We start from the raw sequence: 19,154 nt of genomic DNA, 5'->3' as shown, positions 1-19,154 counted from the left end.
CCCCACAGCTCCCCTGTGATTCCAGTAATCCCTACCAGGTTTGAGAATCACCAGTTTAATGATTTGTTTTCTCTATGCAAAACTCTGTGCTGGGCGCTACAGGAATGATAAAGATGAACAGAACACAAGAAAGCCTTCAAGAAACTTACATCTTACCTTGGGGGAGGGGGTGCAGTGTGCAAAGGGGTAGAAAAGACTGAATCATAGCAGCTGTTACATAGGAGAGAGTAGAAGAATGCCCTAGAGGAAACAAAATCTCTATTATGTAATATTGTTTTGAAAATTCTGTCTAATCTAGTAAGACAAGAAAATGAAGTATAAATATTGCAAAAGAAGTGAGAAATACCATTATTTGAAATCGAAAATATTATTGTATAACTAGAACATCTACAATAATCAGCTGACACTTAGGAGCATTATTAAAAGTATACCCGTGAGATGGTCAGTTGCAAAATAACTTTGGTTATGTGCAAAATTCAACACTTTCCTCTATACCAGCACAAATAGAGAAATACATTTTCAAAGATTCTAATTAAAATAACACAAATATATATAAAAAGATCTACAATCATACCTTAGAAATTTGGCTAACCTATGTGAGGTAAACTATAGAATTTAAGGGATATAAAAAAATTTAATAAATGGGAAAATAGTCCATATTCCTGGAAGGGAAGAGTTAATGCTTTAAAGTTAAATATTCTTTCGCCAGATTACTCTCCATCATTTAATACAATGCCATTTAAAATTTGTCTTTTTTTTTTGGCCAAATTTCCAACAGTGAAGTTCAGTTGGAGGAATAAAACCAAACAGACTTTTGCAAAAAAAAAAAAAAAAGTGAATTACTTGTATACGTGGGTAGTAAAACATTTTCTAAAGCCACAATAATAAAATAGTCTAGTATTAATTCAAGAAATCAGAATGTAATAAAAGGAATGTTTAATTTTTAGGAAAAGAGATGTTTAATAATATCTCTTACTCAATTTGTTGAACCTGGTATTGGTACAAGTAGTTAAAATTGTGGGAAAAATAAATTCCATGTGGATTAAAGTATTAATAGAAAATATGTTGGTGAATATGTATATAATCTTGATGGGGGAAAGACTTTTTAAATATAAGGTAAAAGATAGGACAGAAACCATTTTTAAATATGGTTTTATTTGACAAAATATTTTAATAAGTTTCTGAACAAAATCAAAATGATCAATTGAATTGAAGGCAAATGAATTATGAAGTATTTATAACATGATAGCCTCCTCCAAAATAAAACCCACTGCCATCAAGTTGATTTCAACTCGTAGCAACCCTATAGGACTGAGAAGAACTCTGCCCTGTTGGGTTTCCAAGGCTATAAATCTTTACAGGAATAGACCACCACATAGTCCTCCCACGGAGCAGCTGGTGGGTTTGAACCACCGACCTTTTGGTTAGCAGCCAAGCACTTTAACCACTACACCACTAGGGCTCCTACACATGATGCCCATACCCTTAATGTAAAAATAGCCTTACAAATTAACGATAAAAAGATTAACTTCTCAGTGTAAAAATACTTGACAAACTTAACAAATAGATATTTCATTTAAAAAGAAATACAAAGGACCAATGAACATATTAAAACAAAAAAGTTAATAAGGATATTAAAACAAGGCGATATTATTGTTCACCAATAAATTGGCAAGGTGTTGATGATGGTCCAGGCACAACTTATATAAATACCATTGGGCTGGGAAGGGAGTAGGGCAGCACATGTAAATTGTAAGTTTCAAAAGAACAGCTTGGCCTTATTATGTATCAAAGCTTTAGAATGTTTTCATATCCTCTTACCCACATCTAGAAATGCAATCTAAGAAAATAACATGTGTGCAAAAGATAGTTTTAGGAGTATTTTTGGCAGTTTTGTTTATAAGAAAAATTGAGAACAATTTATATGTCTAGAGACCCACTCTTTCCATCTCACCACCCGTCAACCGTAGGGTGCTGCTTTCACTGCCATGGTCAAGGTGGAGGCATCTGCATTCCAGGCAGCAGAATGGAGAAAGGGACGACAAGTGACAAAGGGCATGCCCCAGCCTGAAGCTGCCGTGTAATACTGACCAAGAACTGAGTCGCGTGGCTGCACCTAGTTGCCGGAAAGACTGGGCAATGCGGTCGTCATTCTGAATGGTCATGCGCCAAGCTAAAAATGTTATTACTGTGGAAGAAAGGTAGAGTAAATATTGGGGTTGGCGATTGGTCTCTGCTACACTACCTCTCTCGATTTTCATCTTCCATTTCTTAGTTTTGGCCTTATTTTGAGGACACTGGCCCAGTCTTTCTCTGCTTCCACAAATTGTATGTCCAGTCTGTGTGTAGGTCATCTAGGTATGAGGCCTTCCTTGAGTACTTCCTCACCCAGAGCTGCGTATCTACCTTTAGTGTCAGTCACTAAATTCTCTGTCGGAATGTCATTCTTTGAGACTGATGCATTTTTCCTACCCAAATATGGGAAATTAGTTGCAGTGCCTAGCAGATGAGGTTATTGCTACTAAACATTACCAGCTGGCTTATAACATTTGGAAGCAGGAAAAGAATCAATTCTAAATCTTCTCTTCTCCCTTCCCACTCCCTCCCCACCCCACTCAAGTAACTAGGAAACACAGCTTCGTACAGCATTGTTTTAGGAGAACTCATGAACACAGAGGGAACAGTTTTTGTGCCATTTTCTGTCTTTAATGTACTAAAGGCCCTGCACAAGTTACAAAACTATCTAAATCCTACCCTTGACGATCTTTCTAAGAATGAAAGCATATTTGTGTCTTATATGTTGAGGAAATTTTTTCAGTATTTTATCTCAATAAAACTACTACACTGTGGGTGCCAGCGGCTTTATCTACATAGGTCATCTGGTGAAGCCATGATAGCTACCTAATTTTTCTTAAATATTTCAGAGCTGTCACTCGTTGACTGGTCTGTATCAGAGAGGGAGAGAAGGGAGACAGACAGACACTGCCATCTTTCCCAACTTTTGCAGCTTTTCTCCTCAAATGATTCAGTGCCGTAATGTTTATAGAGAAATTCTAGAATTCTAACAGTTATACCAAAAGTTGTACCAATTCTGGTATATGGCTGTGACGTTCAGTGGGAGGCATGAAAGACGTAACGATCTCCATTTTCAGGATGGGCACACAGATGATATGAATTAAGTACCTTTGCTCAAAATCACGTACCTAGTGACTGTTGAAGCTGGGATTCAAATTCAAGTCTATTTCCAGTGCCTGTTCCCCAACCATGGTGATACGCTAATAGAGTGTGCCATTCCATGCCGTATATGGGGAAAATTAGTGGGAGTATGAGGACTGTCTTCATATATGTGAAGAATGGTCATATGGATATAGGATTAGATTTGTTTTGTGTCGCTCTCTTCAGAGGGAGCCAGTGGTCAAAATAAAGGCAGATTTTAACTAAATATCAGAGGAGGTATATTACAGCCAAGTAGACCTAATTCAGAAATGAAATGAGGTGCTTTTTGAAATAATGATTTCCTATCACAAAAAATTTAGACTGAGGGTTTTGGAGGAGACAGTGAAGTAGTAGAAAGTACTGGACTTAACAGTCTGCAGGTATCAGTTCTAATCTCACTTCTGCCTCTGATGTGCTGGTCTGCCTTGAATTAGCTTTTTAAGTCTCTGGGCTTCATTTTCCTAGTGAACTAAGTGAAAGCGTTGCACTAAATCACCTCAAACTCGTTGCATTTAGGTGAGTGCCTGATGCGTTCTATATGCTCTGCAAATGTTTTGTCAAATGAATAATACAGCGTAGTCTTGTCTGTCCTAAGGCCGGTGCCACATCCAGCTCAAACTAATCTCCCCCTTCTTCATGCGGTGTAGCATTTTATCCTTACTTCACACTGAATTGGTTACTTTCTACATTGTTGTGACTTTATTTATGAGACTCTGAACTTCTTGGTGCCAAGATCTGTATCTTACTCACTCTTGTATCCTTGACTGTGTCTTACCTGGAGTAGACATTCAATACTAAATATTTGTTGAATAAATTAGATAAAATTACTTGATGCATGAAAAGTTTAAAAAAATAAACCTTTTGAAACCATGTTTTTTTTCCCCCTCGCTTTATCGAGAAAGGAGTTATTTTTGCTCTCACCTCAGTAGACAAATGCATGCAGACAGTCCATGCAAGTCTATATATTTGATGCTGTTTTTGTTGCTTGAAGTTAAATTAAAACTTCTTGAGACAGGGCACTGACACTGACAGTAGCCACCTCAGCTCAGCTTCACCTCCTGAAAAAAATCTGCTCAGCAGCCACCTGAAAGTCATTAGATTCTTTGGTTTGAGTTTTGCTGCCTTGTCATGGTTTCACACCAGGAATCTAAATATAGTCTGGCTTTCCTTCAAGTATTGTTTCCTGAGAAGACATTTGCCTAAAATTCATTCATTTTCTTTGACTCTTTCTTCCCCCTGCTTTTCCTCCCCTACCCCACCTTTTTTCCTACCACTTTCTCTTGACTCTCGTTTCACCCTCTAAAATTCAAACGGCATGCGGTGTCGTAGATACTGTGTACTGTAGTTTACGTGGTAAAGTGGAGAACAAAGTGGTAAAGTGGAGACCCTGGTAACTGAAGGTGAAAATAAAATGCCTCAAATTTGTGAGTAGCCTGATTCAGATGTCACTTACATGACATTTTGAATCCCCTTATTGCCATTACACAAGCCTTAGTACCTTTACACGAACTCACTCCTCTGTGTTCCTGTGTTTGATTTTAGTATAGCACTGATCACGTTATATTATTGTAACTTCGGGTTGTTTATGAATCTGTTTCCCCAGCCAGATAGGGGCTGTATTTTATTCTTCTTTTGTTGAATCATGTGTTGTCAAAGAAATATGTGTGTGGACTTGACCTATCTAGACAATATCGTATGTTTTCATATAGTTTTTTCTCATAAAAGGGTCTTGAAAAGTTTACTGTGTTTTCCATTATATAAAATATTTTTCTAGACTAAGCATTATTAATTACACTATTGAAAGTCTAGTTCTATTTTCGTTAAAACTTAGGAATTTTATATGGTAGAATAGTTCACTCATATTGAAAGTACACATATTGCTGTAAAAAGTCCATAAACTTGCATAATTATGTTTTAATTTAATGTGAGCTATTCACTCACTTCTTTACATAGCTAACTCCTATTTGCCCTTTAAATAGGTCATATTTAATTAAAAGTTGCACTTATATTAGGTGCAACTCATCTAGGAAAGTTTCCCTAACTCCCACCCCATCTGTATTTGGAACATCTACAGTTGGTTTGTTTTTAGTTGCTTTGGCAATTATTATACCCAGCCTAGCACTATACCTGAACTATAGTAGACATTCAGTAAAGGTTTGTGGAATGAATGCAAGAATTTAGCAGTTAAATATATAATTTACATATATCCTCATTAAATGCAAAGAAGTAGATTTGTATGTAAAGATATGGAAGAATGTCCATGATAATACACTCCCATAAAATAAAAACAAGTTGTCGGACAGAAAAAATGGTTTCATTTTTGTAAAAAAGATTTATGTGTCTATATGAGAGAATGTTGTGTGTGTGTGTGTATGAGAGAGAGAGTTGGGATGGGGAAAGTCTAGAAGTGCTACAACAAAACACAATAGTTTTTCTGGTGAGTCGCGTGGCTGGAAGGCAGGGGAAGAAAGTCAGGGATGGATTTTTAATATAATTTTATGTTGGTGGTGTTTGAATTTTTTTTCATTAAATGTATACTACTCTTGTATACTTCGGTACACTTAATTTTTAAGTGAACAATAATAATATAAGTGCTTCTGCTCAAAGTGTTAACAGTGATACTTTGGTATCACACGAACTATTTTTAGTGATAAAGTTTGGCATTCTCCCCTTCTGCCTCACCCCGCAACTTTTGTCGGAATGAAATTATTATTTTTTTTTTTAACCGTTTCTTGATTCTTTTGAAAAATTGGAATTTAGAATAAAGTGGAACTATATTAAATCTTTAAGTCATGGTGGCACATGTGTTTGAAACTACATCTCATTCAGTATGTTAATGTTCAAGGCCGCATCAGTGGAAGCAGTTTTTAAAATCTACTAAGAAACTTATTAATTTTTGCTGAACAGAGGTAACAGTCTTAGTTTTTTTTGAGACTGTCTTACCTCCTGTTTTAAAAACATCTCCCACCTCCCCCTCCTCAGGTTTTATTGGATGATTTAAATTCATGCCACCTACCAGCTGTTCTGAATGACTGTGGTAAACCATTTCTTCTGAGCCCAGGCCCAATGAAAGTACCAATTCAGATACCTAAGATAATTCACCACACCCTAAATTAAATTGGCTACCCCACCCCTTACTTTCTTATCTCTCTTTTTTTTTTTTTTCTCTTATAAACCAGAGAATGGCCTTACTAAAACAAGGTTTGTTGAGACTTCAGAGTCTTGGTTATTTTAAGGTCGTTCTTAACATTTTTTCACATGGTCCTGCTGCCAGATAGATTGTGCATCAATTTCCTGCAGCATTTGGCAGACCTGTATATTTACTGCCTTAAAACAATTTGAATTTATTGATTTTGAAATTTGATTGCTTTCTAAAGTTTTTTCCCCCATCTAAATTTACTCTGGAAAGAAATAGCCACAACAGAACACATTGGCCCATTTTTGTGCCAAGATTTTTAGGGAAATATTTTATATGATTAATACTGTGTGGTTAATCTGGTGTAGAAAATCAATTTTATCCATTTTAACTTATGAGAGCATGACCATCCTTTGTGAACTATTTAAAGAGCCTGTGACTTCACTAATCCAAATTTGTTTGTTGCTGCATTTATTTGTATGTATTATATTGATCATGTAAATTAACATTGGACCATATCTTTGTAAGAGTTGAGTCATGTTTTATCAGCAGATCCATATCTTTTCTTATCAGGTCAGCATTCTGTCTTGCCTTGGGCAAATTTGAAATTCGTGGACTCTGCACTTGACTCAATAAAATGTATAGTTCATGGTACCAGCCATTTTAATAGGTCTGAATTCAGTCAGAGAGTTCCTTCCTTATCTGTCTTTTCCTTTAAGCCAATTAGTCCTAAGAGATTGGTGTTCTCTCTCTGTCATTAACAGTAAAAAAGAGAAACAAATTACAAAATCTGTGAGATGATTTTATTTCCTCAAACTCAAAATGTTTTATAAAAACATTGGGCTGTTTGTTACCAGGTGAGTATATTATTCTGAAAGCTTTAATAAAAACACTTTAGGGAATTTAAAAAACAGTTTATTTGTAATGCCTATATAATACTCTTATCTTTAGGGTTATAAAAGCCAGTAACCAACCCAGCGCCGTCGAGTCGATTCCGACTCAATACAGCTTCCACCCAGGGAATAATTGACTCACCACGGAAGTCTGGCTCCTGTCTAATTAAATCTTCCAGAATTGCTGGGAGGTGGCTAGTAATTATTCTTCTCTCTGTTGGACATATGTGGAGAGTTAGGTACCAAGCAGTTAGAGGTCATGCATGGATCTCTAAAGGAGTGCGGTTTGATGATTGGCCATTGACTCACGGGTGGTGGCTCAGTGGTTAAGAGCTTGGGTGCTAACCAAAAGATTGGTGGTTGGACTCCACCAGCTGCTCCTTGGAAACACTATGGGGCAGTTCTGCTCTGTTCTATGGGGTCACTGTGCATCGGAATTGACTCAATGGCAACCATTTTTGACTTGCTGCTGAACAAATCTTGATAACTCTTGAGGGGCATCTCATAAGGGCTGCAGTGACATAAATGCCAGAAAACGAGACCTAACCCATTCTAGGCCCTCATTTACAAATTGTACTCTATATGTGTATTTCCTTTTGATCTTTATATAATTTCTTCACAAGATCTATAAAAACATTTAACTGTCCCTTGTCATTTTTATTTAAAATTTAATAAAGGACATTTTTAAAAAACAGCCATATATGAAAAATTGTTTTGAGAACACATAACTTTGACCTTTATTGCTCTTAGGATTAAAGTATTCTGGTTTATTTTTATTGAGGAAAAATGATGTTTTAAAAGTATATAACTGATCTGTAAGAAATGCTGTATTATTTTATCTGCAAGATTTGCATGTCAAACAAAAATCTACCTGCAGGGTGTTTTCCTTCTTAGCTAGAGATGACATTAGTATATGTTTACTTTCATTTTAAAGCGCCAAGATGGGGCAGGCAGTAAAAACTTAGAATTTGAACTCCCTCATGACCTTTGAAGTTAATCTTTGATGATAGCTCAAGGGAAATGTGAGAAATGTGTGGAACTAGCTTAAGTTAAATAAATGTTACATTTCAATGATTTTAATTTTTTTTTTTAGTTCTGGAAGGTTACTAGGTGACAAGTAGAGAAGAAACCGATTACAAAAACTTCCTTCCATTATTTTAACAATCCCAAATGTATTCTGGCCAACAGTTTTTCCAGAAAATGTTCCCTTCTATACTCAAGTTGAGAGAGGCTGGTAATTGAATCTCAGTAATTGATTGTTTTTTAATTGATAAATGTGCAACATTTAATCCTCACCTTTACTTATTTTCCTACCTGTGAAGGGGAATATTTAAAAGAAATTCTTTCTTTATTTTCCTCTCATAATAGATTATATTTGGCAACAACCAATTAGTCTCCCATTTTGTCTGCTTCCATTCTTACCTCCCTACATTCTGTCCTCTATACTGGAGTCAGATTGATTTGTTTAAAACATAGGTCAGTGTTTGTACCCACCCAGAGGTGCCTTGGAAGACAGGCCTGACAATCTTCTTCCAAAAGGTCACAGCCTTGAAAACCCTATGGAGCAGTTCTACTCTGCACACATGGGTGTGCCACAAGTCAGGATCAACTCCTCAGCAACTAACAACATGACCCTCATTGCTTTTTAACCAATTGAGCTGACCAGCCAGACAGTGTGGCCCCAGGTCAGGGGTTCTTAACCTTTGAATCTTAAGCCCATGGATCCGTTTGGAAGGCTGGTAAAACCTACAGACCCTTCTCAGAATAATGTTTTTGAAGTATAAATTAAAATATATAAAGCTACAAAGGAAAAAAAAATGCAGGTCAGAATCTGTTACTCCCCTGTTCAAAATACACCATCATCTTTCCATCACAAAATAAATTCTGAGATCCTTACCCTGGTCTATTGATACCATTCATGTTTGGCCCCCACCTATCTCTCTGACATCATTTCCTACTATTCTTTTTGCTCACTTTGCTTCAGCTACACTAGTCTTCCCCTTTATCCTCAGGTACAGCAAGTTTACTCCCTCCCTGAGGCCTGTGCTTTGGCTGGCCCTCTGCCAGGAGTGTTCTCCCAGATGTCCCTACATCTCATTTAGGTCACTCTCCAGACACTATTCTCCAACTCTGCTTTCTTTGCCTTCTTATCACGTATTACTACCCAACAACATATCATGCATTTCTCCTTTACTAGAATGAGGGCTAGGACTTTGCCTGGTTTGTTCACTGCTGCATCTGGAACAAAGTAGGTTTTCAGGGAATATTTGATGAATAAATGAACGATCGAATGAAGTTTTGAATGAATAAATGTAGAAATGCATAAAGAAAGAGAGGAAAGAAGGAAGGAAAAGAAAGCTACCACCCTTGGGTAAGACTCCTAGACTTCATAATCTCAAGAGAGAATTTTTTTTAACATAATAAATTCTGACAGTGTTTATGTAGTGGTTGAGGTGTATCAGACTCATGCGAGGCTCTTTTTCAAAATGTGTAATTGGTACCCTGACACACACACACACACATACACACACACAGAGGACGAGAATATATCAAAATTTGGAGGAAATACAGAGTAGGTTATTTTGAATAAAGCTCTTTCAGTAAAGTTTTCCCGAACTTCTTTCACTATGAAATTTTTTTATACATTCAAAAAGCTAGGGAAAAAAATACAATGAACACTCATACATTCACCACCCAGATCCCACAAGTGTTAACATTTGCCTTATTTCTTTTATTTATATATAATTGTATGTATGTGTATCTTTCTCCCAGCCAATTTTGATGCAAGAGCGTAGTCTGAATCTTTCCCCCAGTAAAGAACCTTTGATTTAGGTTATTTCTTATTTTGGGGGGGTTTTATTGTAGAGGAAGTGGTGGGGAGGGGACAGTAGTAGGAAGCATACCAAGGTTAGATTGCTCTCTTGTAGGCCTCTGCAGTGATTGTAATGTATCCTGGTCAAAGTGTTTACAACACAGTTTGAAATGGTGTAGTCAAAGAGGCTTTTTTGTTTGTTCTTGACAAGGGTTTTTGTTTTTATTTTGAAGTTGTATTATGCAGTTAGGCAGGTAATGGGCTGTTTTTTTCTCTTTTTTTTTTTTTTCCTGGTATTAATAAGGTCACTCCAGCTTTCTTGTGCTTACCATTTACATGGTGTATCTTTTTCCCTCCTTTTACTTTTAACCTATCTGTGACTTTAAAGTGAATACGCTTTTTTCCCCCGGCTCTTTTAAAATGTTATTCCACTTGTTTTCTGGTCTGCATATTTTCTAAAAAGAAGTCTGTGATGATTCAGTTGTTCCCTGTGTGTAATGTGTCACTTTCCTCTGTCTGCTTTCAAGACATTATCGTTGGTTTTCAGCAAGCATAGGCATAGATTTTTGTGGTTGATGCTTTTAGTCCTCTTTGGGGTTCATGAGCTTCTTAAATCAGTAAATTTATGTCTTTTACCAAAGTTGGGGAGTTTTTGGCTATTATTTCTTAAGATATTTTTTCTGCATTCCCCACCTTTATAACTCCAAATATACCTATGTTAGACCTTTTAATACTGTCTCACAATGTAACCGAATGCCACCCGGGCTCTTGTCAAGTCTTACTAAAGCCAAGTGAAATAAGACGGACACTAATTGTAAGGGAAACAGAAAGTAGCAAGTTTATTGTCTGCGCGTACAAGGAGTGCGTGGGGTTTAGTAACCATGAGGCCATGTGCTCCCCGTCTGAGGGGGCTGGGGAGCTTTTTGTTTCCAGTGGCATCGCGGTCTGGGTTTGGTACCTGGAACTTTCCGCCCTTAGCCTTCCCATGCCCATATTTGGGGGTCCGGGTATTGAATCATCTTCCTTCGGATGTACGTATAGTGGCACCCCTCCCTTCTAAAATGGAATTGGGTGAAATCATGGGCTGGGAAATATCCTCTCTTCCGGTGATAATTGGGTCTGGGGGGTCGGTTGAAGGATGTGATTTTCTTCAATCTGAGCACACTTCAAGGTGTAACTCAGGTTACTTCGGTGGATGGAGCCACTACCTGCTGCGACTTCCTCAAAAATGTTGCTGAAAACCAGCTGTGGTTAGCAAGACAAAGGGGGAAAGGGGTATTGACTGGGGTTTTCAACAGGTCCCTGAAACTCTGTTCTGTTCTTTTTTTCTCCCCTCACTCTTTTCTTCAGAGTGGATAATTTCCATTGACCTGTCTCTGAGTTCGCTGAGTTTCTTGGTCATTGCCATTTTATTAAATAAGGCTATCCAGTGAACTCTTATTTCAGATATTGAATTTTTTTCTAAAATTTCCGTTTAGTCTTTTATTATATTTTCTATTTAGCATTTGAGATTCTCACCTTTTCATTTATTATGAGCATATTTTCCCTAACCTCATTGAATTTAGTTATAGCTGCTTTAAAGCCTTGTTAATTCCAATAGCTGGTCATAGCAAGATTGGACTCTGTTGATTATCTTTTCCCTTGAGGGTGGATGCCATTTTCCTGATGCTTCAAATGTCGAGTAATTTTGGATTACATTACTTTTTTTTTTTTACATTGTAAAGGTTTTCTTGTGAAGACTCTGGATTCTATTATATTCCTTCAGAAAAATGTTGATATTTTGTTTCAGGCAGTTACCTGGGTTAGATTCAAATTGGAAACTATCTAACTGGCAGTGGACAGCACCTCAGATCTCAATTTAGTTCTTTTTACTTTAACCACAGCCTCTTTTGAGTCTGCTCCATCTGGGCATGTTTCAGGCTCAGCCAGGGATTTGGGCAGAGCTTGTACATAGAACCTGGAGCTCCCCTTTTTTTGGCTCCCTCTCACTTTCTGATGCCCATGGCTGCCCCAGGAGGTCATCAGGATCCTCAGTACAGAAAGAAAGCAGGTTTTCTATTGAAGCATCAGGCATCTGGTACCACACCATGACTGCAGCCTGCCCTCAGGTCAGCACTACAGTAATGAGCAACTCACCCCATGCAGGCCCCTATTTCCAAGTTTCAACTCTCTCCTCCAAAATCTGCCTACCTTTGTTCACTCTCCAGAGCCTTCAGTGGTTGGCTTTTGTATTTTGTCCATAGTTTAAAGACTGTTGTCTGTGAAAGGGCTAGTCGTTTAGGAGCTTACTCTGACATACCAGAAGCCAAACTCCTGATACACTTCTTTATCCTTTAACTGCTTCTCAAGTGTCCTACTAAACTACATGCCAGCTCTACCACACAGGAAGAAATTCCCTCATGTCTTCATCCAGGTGGAGTCAATCAGAGCTGCCAAGGGTAAAACAATGATAAAGATTAAGTTTGTCATCCTCACAACTAGTCACCTTTTTCTTGCATCCTCCCCATTGCTACCCCTGACACTCTTCTGTCACAAGAGATGAAAGGGTTTAGATGCATTTAGCAGCAAGTACCACTGCCACCTCATCAAGAACAGAGGGAGAGAGGAAAATCCCAGAGCAAGATGATGACAGAAGCTGGGAAATGGAGTATATAAGAACAGATGGAGGGAAGCTGTGTGGGTGGGGGCAGACGCAGATGTGGATGTACATATATAAGCTGAAAGGGAACGAGAAAAAGGTGAGTCAGAAGGGCAGGGAGCCAGCTGTGCCCACCTTTGTGCTGGGCCCTTGAGCATCAGTGGTCTCATATAATCTTCACAACCTATGAAATCAGCTGTAATACTTCTGTTTTATTTGAGAGGCTCAGAGACTGAAATAAAGAACTCAGATGACTTCCTCTAAGTCACACAATTTAATAAATGACCAGGCAGAAAAGAAAATGTCCTTTTGCTTTTCTAAGGTTACTTTTGTATATGTGAAGTCTCTTATCTTTTGGAAACACTGGGGAACAGCAAGGGTCTTTCTAGATTCTGCCAGTCTCCTCAGTGAGAACCCTAGGCGTCTGTGCTGAAAAAGTTAGCTAAGAAGCTACACTATGATGCTCATAGATCTCAGTTCTTTGCTTTCTATTCAGAAGGCATGCTTAATCTACCTTAAGTTAGCTTAAAAAAAAAAAAAATTAGCTTAGCTATAGTAAATCCTTCTCCACCTCCCAGCTCCCCTACCCTTCATTCCCCTAATCTCAACCTCAGTCTTCCTGATGGGCTTTATAAGCCAGAGCCTTAAGGAAGAAAAGTTTGAGTACTCTGCAGAAGACACGTGAGAAGCACCTTGTCAGTGAGGGGCAGATCATTTGGGGTTGGAATTATTCTTTCTGAGTTCTCTCACTTCCTCTGACCTCTAGTGCCCTTGTCTTTATGGTCATTCTAAAACTTCCACCCTGGACCGTTAAGACTTTGAGTAATATTCAGAGAGAGAAGCACGTGACCCAGAGCCACTGGCTTCTTCCACATATAGCCCAAGGATCTGAATCAGGTCCTTCTCTTTCATTTTATTCCAACACCTCTTTATGCCCAAGACCCTCACAGTAAACCAATGTTTCTCAACTGGGGGTGATTTTGCCCTCTAGGGGTCATGTCTGTAGACACTTTTGATTGTCACAACAGGGGGAGTGCCACTAGCACCTAGTGAGTAGAAGCCAGGGGTGCTGCTAAACATCCTGCAGGGCACAGGACAGCCCTCCACAACAAAGAATTATCCAGCTCAAAATGTCAATAGTGCCAAGGTTGAGGAGCCCTGGACTAGACCCCTAGAGCCTTTGTGTCCTTTTCTTCGCTGTACCGCCATCCTTCACTAGGATCACCACCCACCCGCCAACCCCTGGCATAATGATTGTGCTAGGCCAGCCACTGCAACTTTATATCCCAGAATTTCAGCTTTCCCAAGCCTGTCCAGCAGTCAGAGTTCTAAAGGTGACCTTTTCTAATAGAGAGCAGGGATGGGAAGCAGCTGCATGAACTCCTCATGGCGTCCTTGGGAGGGTCCATGAGTGGGATTTGTGCAGAGGAGGAGTACAGGAAGCCTAGTGCTCGGGCACGGAGGGGCATTGAGTACACATTCAGGGGAGCTGGAATGAAGACGCTTATCTATTTAGAGGGTGTGTGTGTGTGCATGTGTGTGTAAAAAGCATTAAATCATGCATGGTAGTATAGGGAAAACTATCAAAAGTGATTCAATTTATACATGTTAGCAAACTTGGGGAACTCTTGGTTTGACTGTAAAAATAATTTTGGTTTTGGCTATTTCAAAATGAAATCAATTATAAATAATTCTCACTTGCTCATTACTTATTATTCATGTCATTAAAAGATGCCATGTTGATTTTGTGTTAAGTTTTATTTTATTGCAATGCTTAAAGCTGTTCATGCCTTTGTCTTTTTTATTTGCCAGTAACATGATTGTCAGTTCTTTAAAAAAAAAAAAAATTAGAAGCAACATTGTTCCCACCTGGATTCAATTTTTCCCCCTTTTCTGTTGGAATGAAATCCTAGTTACAAAGGGGCCACACAGCCAGAACACTTATCCGTAGCCATTTAAGGCTGCTGGTAAATACAAAGTGTAGCTCTATTTCAGTGACTTCATGTCAGTGCCCTTTGCAATTCTGATTAGTCCCTCTAATTACCCTGGACCTTTCATCACCTAACCAGCATAAGCCCCAGTCTGCCCCGCATTAGAGTTTGTGGGGCAGTAAAGCTCTCTGCATTGGGCTAAGGTGCTCCCTGTGCTCACCTCTGCAGGAAAACCACCGTGTGTACTTACCTCCCCTCCCTACCTCTGGTTTTAACAAATAATCTGGAAAAACAGAAAGCACTATTATGTGAATACACAGGGAACATTCACCTTTTCTCCCCCAGTGGCTTGAATAAAATTTTTTAATTTACGTATAAGTCCATGTTGGATTAGAAGTCAAATCTTACTGTTTTCTCTGCCCAATATATTTACCTTTGCCTTGAAATGTAGCTACTGCATAGATAGTCCAAACTCAGGCTTTTAAAGTGAGCTAGGACAGCATGCCACTGTGTTTACCATATTTAATCATGACAGATTGTCATGACTGAGTACTAGTTCAATCAGAGCCATTTATATGGTGCCCCTAGGGGGTGAGTTGAGAAGGTCATAGGTACCAAGAGCAAGAAATTCTAGGGGAGGAACTGGCATTTTTATGTTTCTTTGTTTCAAATTTGGCAAAAAGAAACATTGTCATCATTAAATCCCCTGTTTACAAAATTGTCAAAGTTTTAGTCCACCAGGCACAGTGACTGTTTTATCTCAGTTCTTTAAACTTGATGCTGAGATTTATCACAGTGTTGATGTCAGCTGATGCTTTCAGAAACTCCCTTAAGAGATTCGTCTACTTATATTCTTAAATATTCAATTGCATAGTGTTTCAGGCTATTTCAGATCAGACCTCATTTTGGTAGTATCAGATGGAGTCTGTTCTTTAACAAATTGTATTTAATCTTATTGTGGATTAATGTCTCTGGCAATATGATTTTTTGATTCCTAAAAAATAGCACCTTTAGAACAATCTAGTAAAAGACCTACATCAGTCAGCTCCAAAATTGTTTTCTTTGTGCTTCAGAAATTAAAAGGCTTTTGGAGTTAGCTAAGATAGGCCATCTCTGCCATTATTGTCTTTCCTCCTGCTAGTTTTCTATATAGATGGGTGTTCTACATTCTGCCTTCTTTTGTGGCCCCTGTTCTTGGTGCTTCTGACTACTGTAGTACACGCGCCTAAGCACAGGCTTTTCTGGCACATGAGCCTGATAGTCCACATACTTTCTGGCCTCCACCTGGTATTAAGATGTCAACCCTGTGAACTGCAGTTCCTAACAAGATTTGAGAATGGGGCTAACTGATAAACTGATTAAGGCGTTGCGACTTGTTGGATATGAATATGCAGATAAACCCTTATTTTAGGAAACTGCATCACAGTAATACCTTTAATGATTAATATTGGATTGTTTTTCTGAATCTCTTGAAATATACCATACCAAAAAAACCAAACTCATTGCCATTGAGTCGATTCTGACTCAGTGATGATGTTGTTATTAAATTGATAAACAGAAACTTGCATGGTGGTTTTTGCAATGTAAGATGACTCTTATTAACATATTATTGATGAGTGACAAACTAGAAATTAGTGTATATCTACTCTTCTGCCTTTTATAGCCAGCTCTTAAAAAAAAAAAAAAATCAAATGCTGACTTCTAAGAACTCAGGCTTTAAAATGTTTGGCTGAGACAAAATTTCACTTAAAAATTAAACAAAATAAAGATGAACTGTAGACCCAGAAAGCATTTTTTTTGAGATTCACAAGGCTAGGACAGCTTTTAGACTAGGGGGATGTCTTAGGTTCCTAGGGCTGCCATAACAAAACTCCACAGTGGGTGGCTTTAAGAACAGGAATTTGTTTTCTCTCAGTTCTAGAGGCTGAAAGTCCAAATTCAGGGTGTGGCAGGGCTACACTCTCTCTGATAGCTCTAAGGGAAGATCTTTTTTGTCTCTTTCAGCTTCTGTGGCCCCAAGTGTTTCTTGGTGTTCCTTGGCTTGTGGACAGATCCTTACATGCTGTTTTCCCCCTGTGTGTGATCTTGTGTCTCGGTTCTCTTTTATAAAACACCAGTCACATAGGATTAGGGCCCACTCAGAGCCGTTTATGAATCTTAGAGACGTAAAAAACCACTGCCGTTGAGTCGATTCCGACTCACAGTGACCCTATAGGACAGAGTAGAACTGCCCCATAGAGTTTCCAAGGAGTGCCTGGTGGATTTGAAATGCCAGTCTCTTAGTTAGCAGCTATAGCACTTAACCACTATGCCACCAAGGTTTCCCTTAGTGACATAACATGACCTAAACGTGCATTTTTAAGCACTAATTCTGGCTGCTATGTGGAGAATGGATTGGAAAGGAGCAAGACTGGAAGTAGGAAACCAGTTAGGAGACTATTGTTATAGCCTACTCAAGATAAGAAGGCCTTGACAGTAGAGATGAGAAAGCGATAGATTTGAGATATACTAGGAAAGAAGCCCTGGTGATGCAGCAGTTAAGCACTCAGCTGCTAGCTGAAAAGTTGGCAGTTTGAACCCATGCAATGGCTCTGCTGGAGAAAGACCTGGCAACCTGCTTCTGTAAATCTGCTTCTGTAATCTGTAAAGATTACAGCATAGAAAACCCTATGGGGCAGTTCTGTTGTGTCTCATTGAGTCACTAAGAGTTGTAATCAACTGGATGACACCCAACAACAGTATCAACAGGGCATGGTAACGCTTGAATAGATTCTTAACACTAGCAACTAGGTGGATGGAGAAGGAGCCATTTACTGAAATAGAAAAGGTAAAAAGATTTAGAAAGTATCCATGGGAATGGGGCATATGGAATAAGTATGACAATGCCTCAAAACATCTAAGTAGAATTGTTAAATTCTGGAACTCAGAAGACAGATCTGACACACAGACGCAAAAATACCAGAGATGATACTCAAAGCCAAGGATGTGGATGAGACGCCTAGGAATGGAGCATATAATGAAAAAACCAAGAGAGCCCTAAGGAGTTCCAACATTTAGGAATTGAGAAGCAGCAGCCAATAAAAGAGACTGAAGAGGGGCCATAAAGTTAGGAGAAAAGAGATCATGGTGCCATAGGAGCCAAAAGAACGTTTCAAAAAAAGAAAGAGTCAAATAATGTAGAAACAAAAAAAATTCACTTGTTTTTGATGGCCTAACGAGACCAGTTTGATGAGTATGAAGGGGGCAGAAGCCAATATGGAATGAGATGATGAAGTATGATTACCAGTAGGGGAAGTGCAGACTGCTTTCTCCCCACTTCTGAGAACTTGTACTTTCAAGAGAAGAGAGAGAGGATTGTGACAGCTGGAGGAGTGGGTGGGAGTCGAGGCAGGGTTATATGTCTTGATTTGCTCATTGAAGATAGGAGGTATTAGAAAGTGTTTCAGTGTTGATGCTAAAGACTTAGTAGAGAGAATTCGAAGATCTACCAGAGAATGAAGATAACCATGTAGTTAAAGTTTCTAAAAAGACCTCTTCCAGGGATTCTACCCATTGATCAGAGGGAGGCATGCGTGAGTCCTCCATTATAACAAGGCAGGTGGAGGATGGGCCCAGCAAGAATGTTTGTAAACTGCACTGCTTTTTTTTTTTCAGAAAGAATTTGGGACTTTGTGTTGTGATTAAAATCAAACAGTGTTTTCTTTTAAACAAAAGTATTAGCTTACTTTCATAGTACCTTTGAAATGTTCTTGATTGTTATGTAAAGGTGATTATACTTCCCAGATATCTCTAGGGGTTATAAAAGAGCAACATATTTTTTAAAGGAAGCTTATAAAATTAAAGAATTATAAAAATGCTTAGTACTTGGTGTCATCATTAATCTTAACCTCCTAATTTTTGGGCCGTTTTGCTCCCAACTCAGTGTGGCTTTTATGATTCATACCTGTTCTCGTTCTTTTTTCTAAGGCTTTTTATTTTCCGATTTTTATTGCCTTTGTATGTGGGTTTTTGGTTGTTCAGAAATAGTAATTACTAATGAATTATTTACTGTAAATAAAAAAGAAACAAAGTAAGACCAAATTTTCTGGCATAATTAAGTTTTCTCTTGGTTTATCCTGAAAATTCTAATTTTTATATTCTCTGTAACAGAGGATAAGTACTCTATTGTTGTTGTTATTGTTGGGTGCCATGGAGTCAGTTCTGACTCATGGTGATCCCATGTGACAAGAGTAGGACTGCCCCATAGGGTTTTCTTGACTGTAATCTTTACAGACCCAGATCACCAGGTCTTTCTCCCACAGAGCTGCTGGGTAGGTTTGAATGGCTAACATTCTGGTTAGCAGCTTAACATTTAACTGTTGACCAACCAAGGACTATAGACCTAGGCTAATTTATTGTACTTTCAATTATTTGGGATATCTTAAATTTTGATGGGATTATGTTACTTAAGGAAGTTAATTATTCTTAGCCTCAGTAATCTTATCTTTAAATTAAGAATAATGCCTGTTTATAGAATTATCTGCACAAT

At 38.3% G+C, this 19,154-nt stretch overlaps 1 protein-coding gene across 8 annotated transcripts in view; it reads left to right on the top strand.

The window, feature by feature from the left end:
- STK3 (serine/threonine kinase 3) overlaps positions 1–19,154 on the top strand; it is a 303,173-nt gene that overhangs the window by 259,953 nt on the left and 24,066 nt on the right. Inside the window, exon 11 of one of the 8 annotated variants that reach the window (XM_023545904.2) lies at positions 1,971–10,352. The exons of the other annotated variants lie outside the window; for them this stretch is intronic. Within the exon in view, the coding sequence (XP_023401672.1) occupies positions 1,971–2,084 (114 nt within the window). The 3' untranslated portion in view covers positions 2,085–10,352. Of the gene's footprint in view, positions 1–1,970; positions 10,353–19,154 lie in introns of those variants that run through there. 8 annotated transcript variants of the gene reach the window in all.

Source organism: Loxodonta africana, chromosome 14 (assembly GCF_030014295.1).
Source record: "Loxodonta africana isolate mLoxAfr1 chromosome 14, mLoxAfr1.hap2, whole genome shotgun sequence".
Taxonomy (NCBI): Eukaryota; Metazoa; Chordata; class Mammalia; order Proboscidea; family Elephantidae; genus Loxodonta; species Loxodonta africana.
The sequence above is the reverse complement of the archived record's forward strand: the minus strand, read 5'-3'. Positions and strand labels throughout refer to the sequence as shown.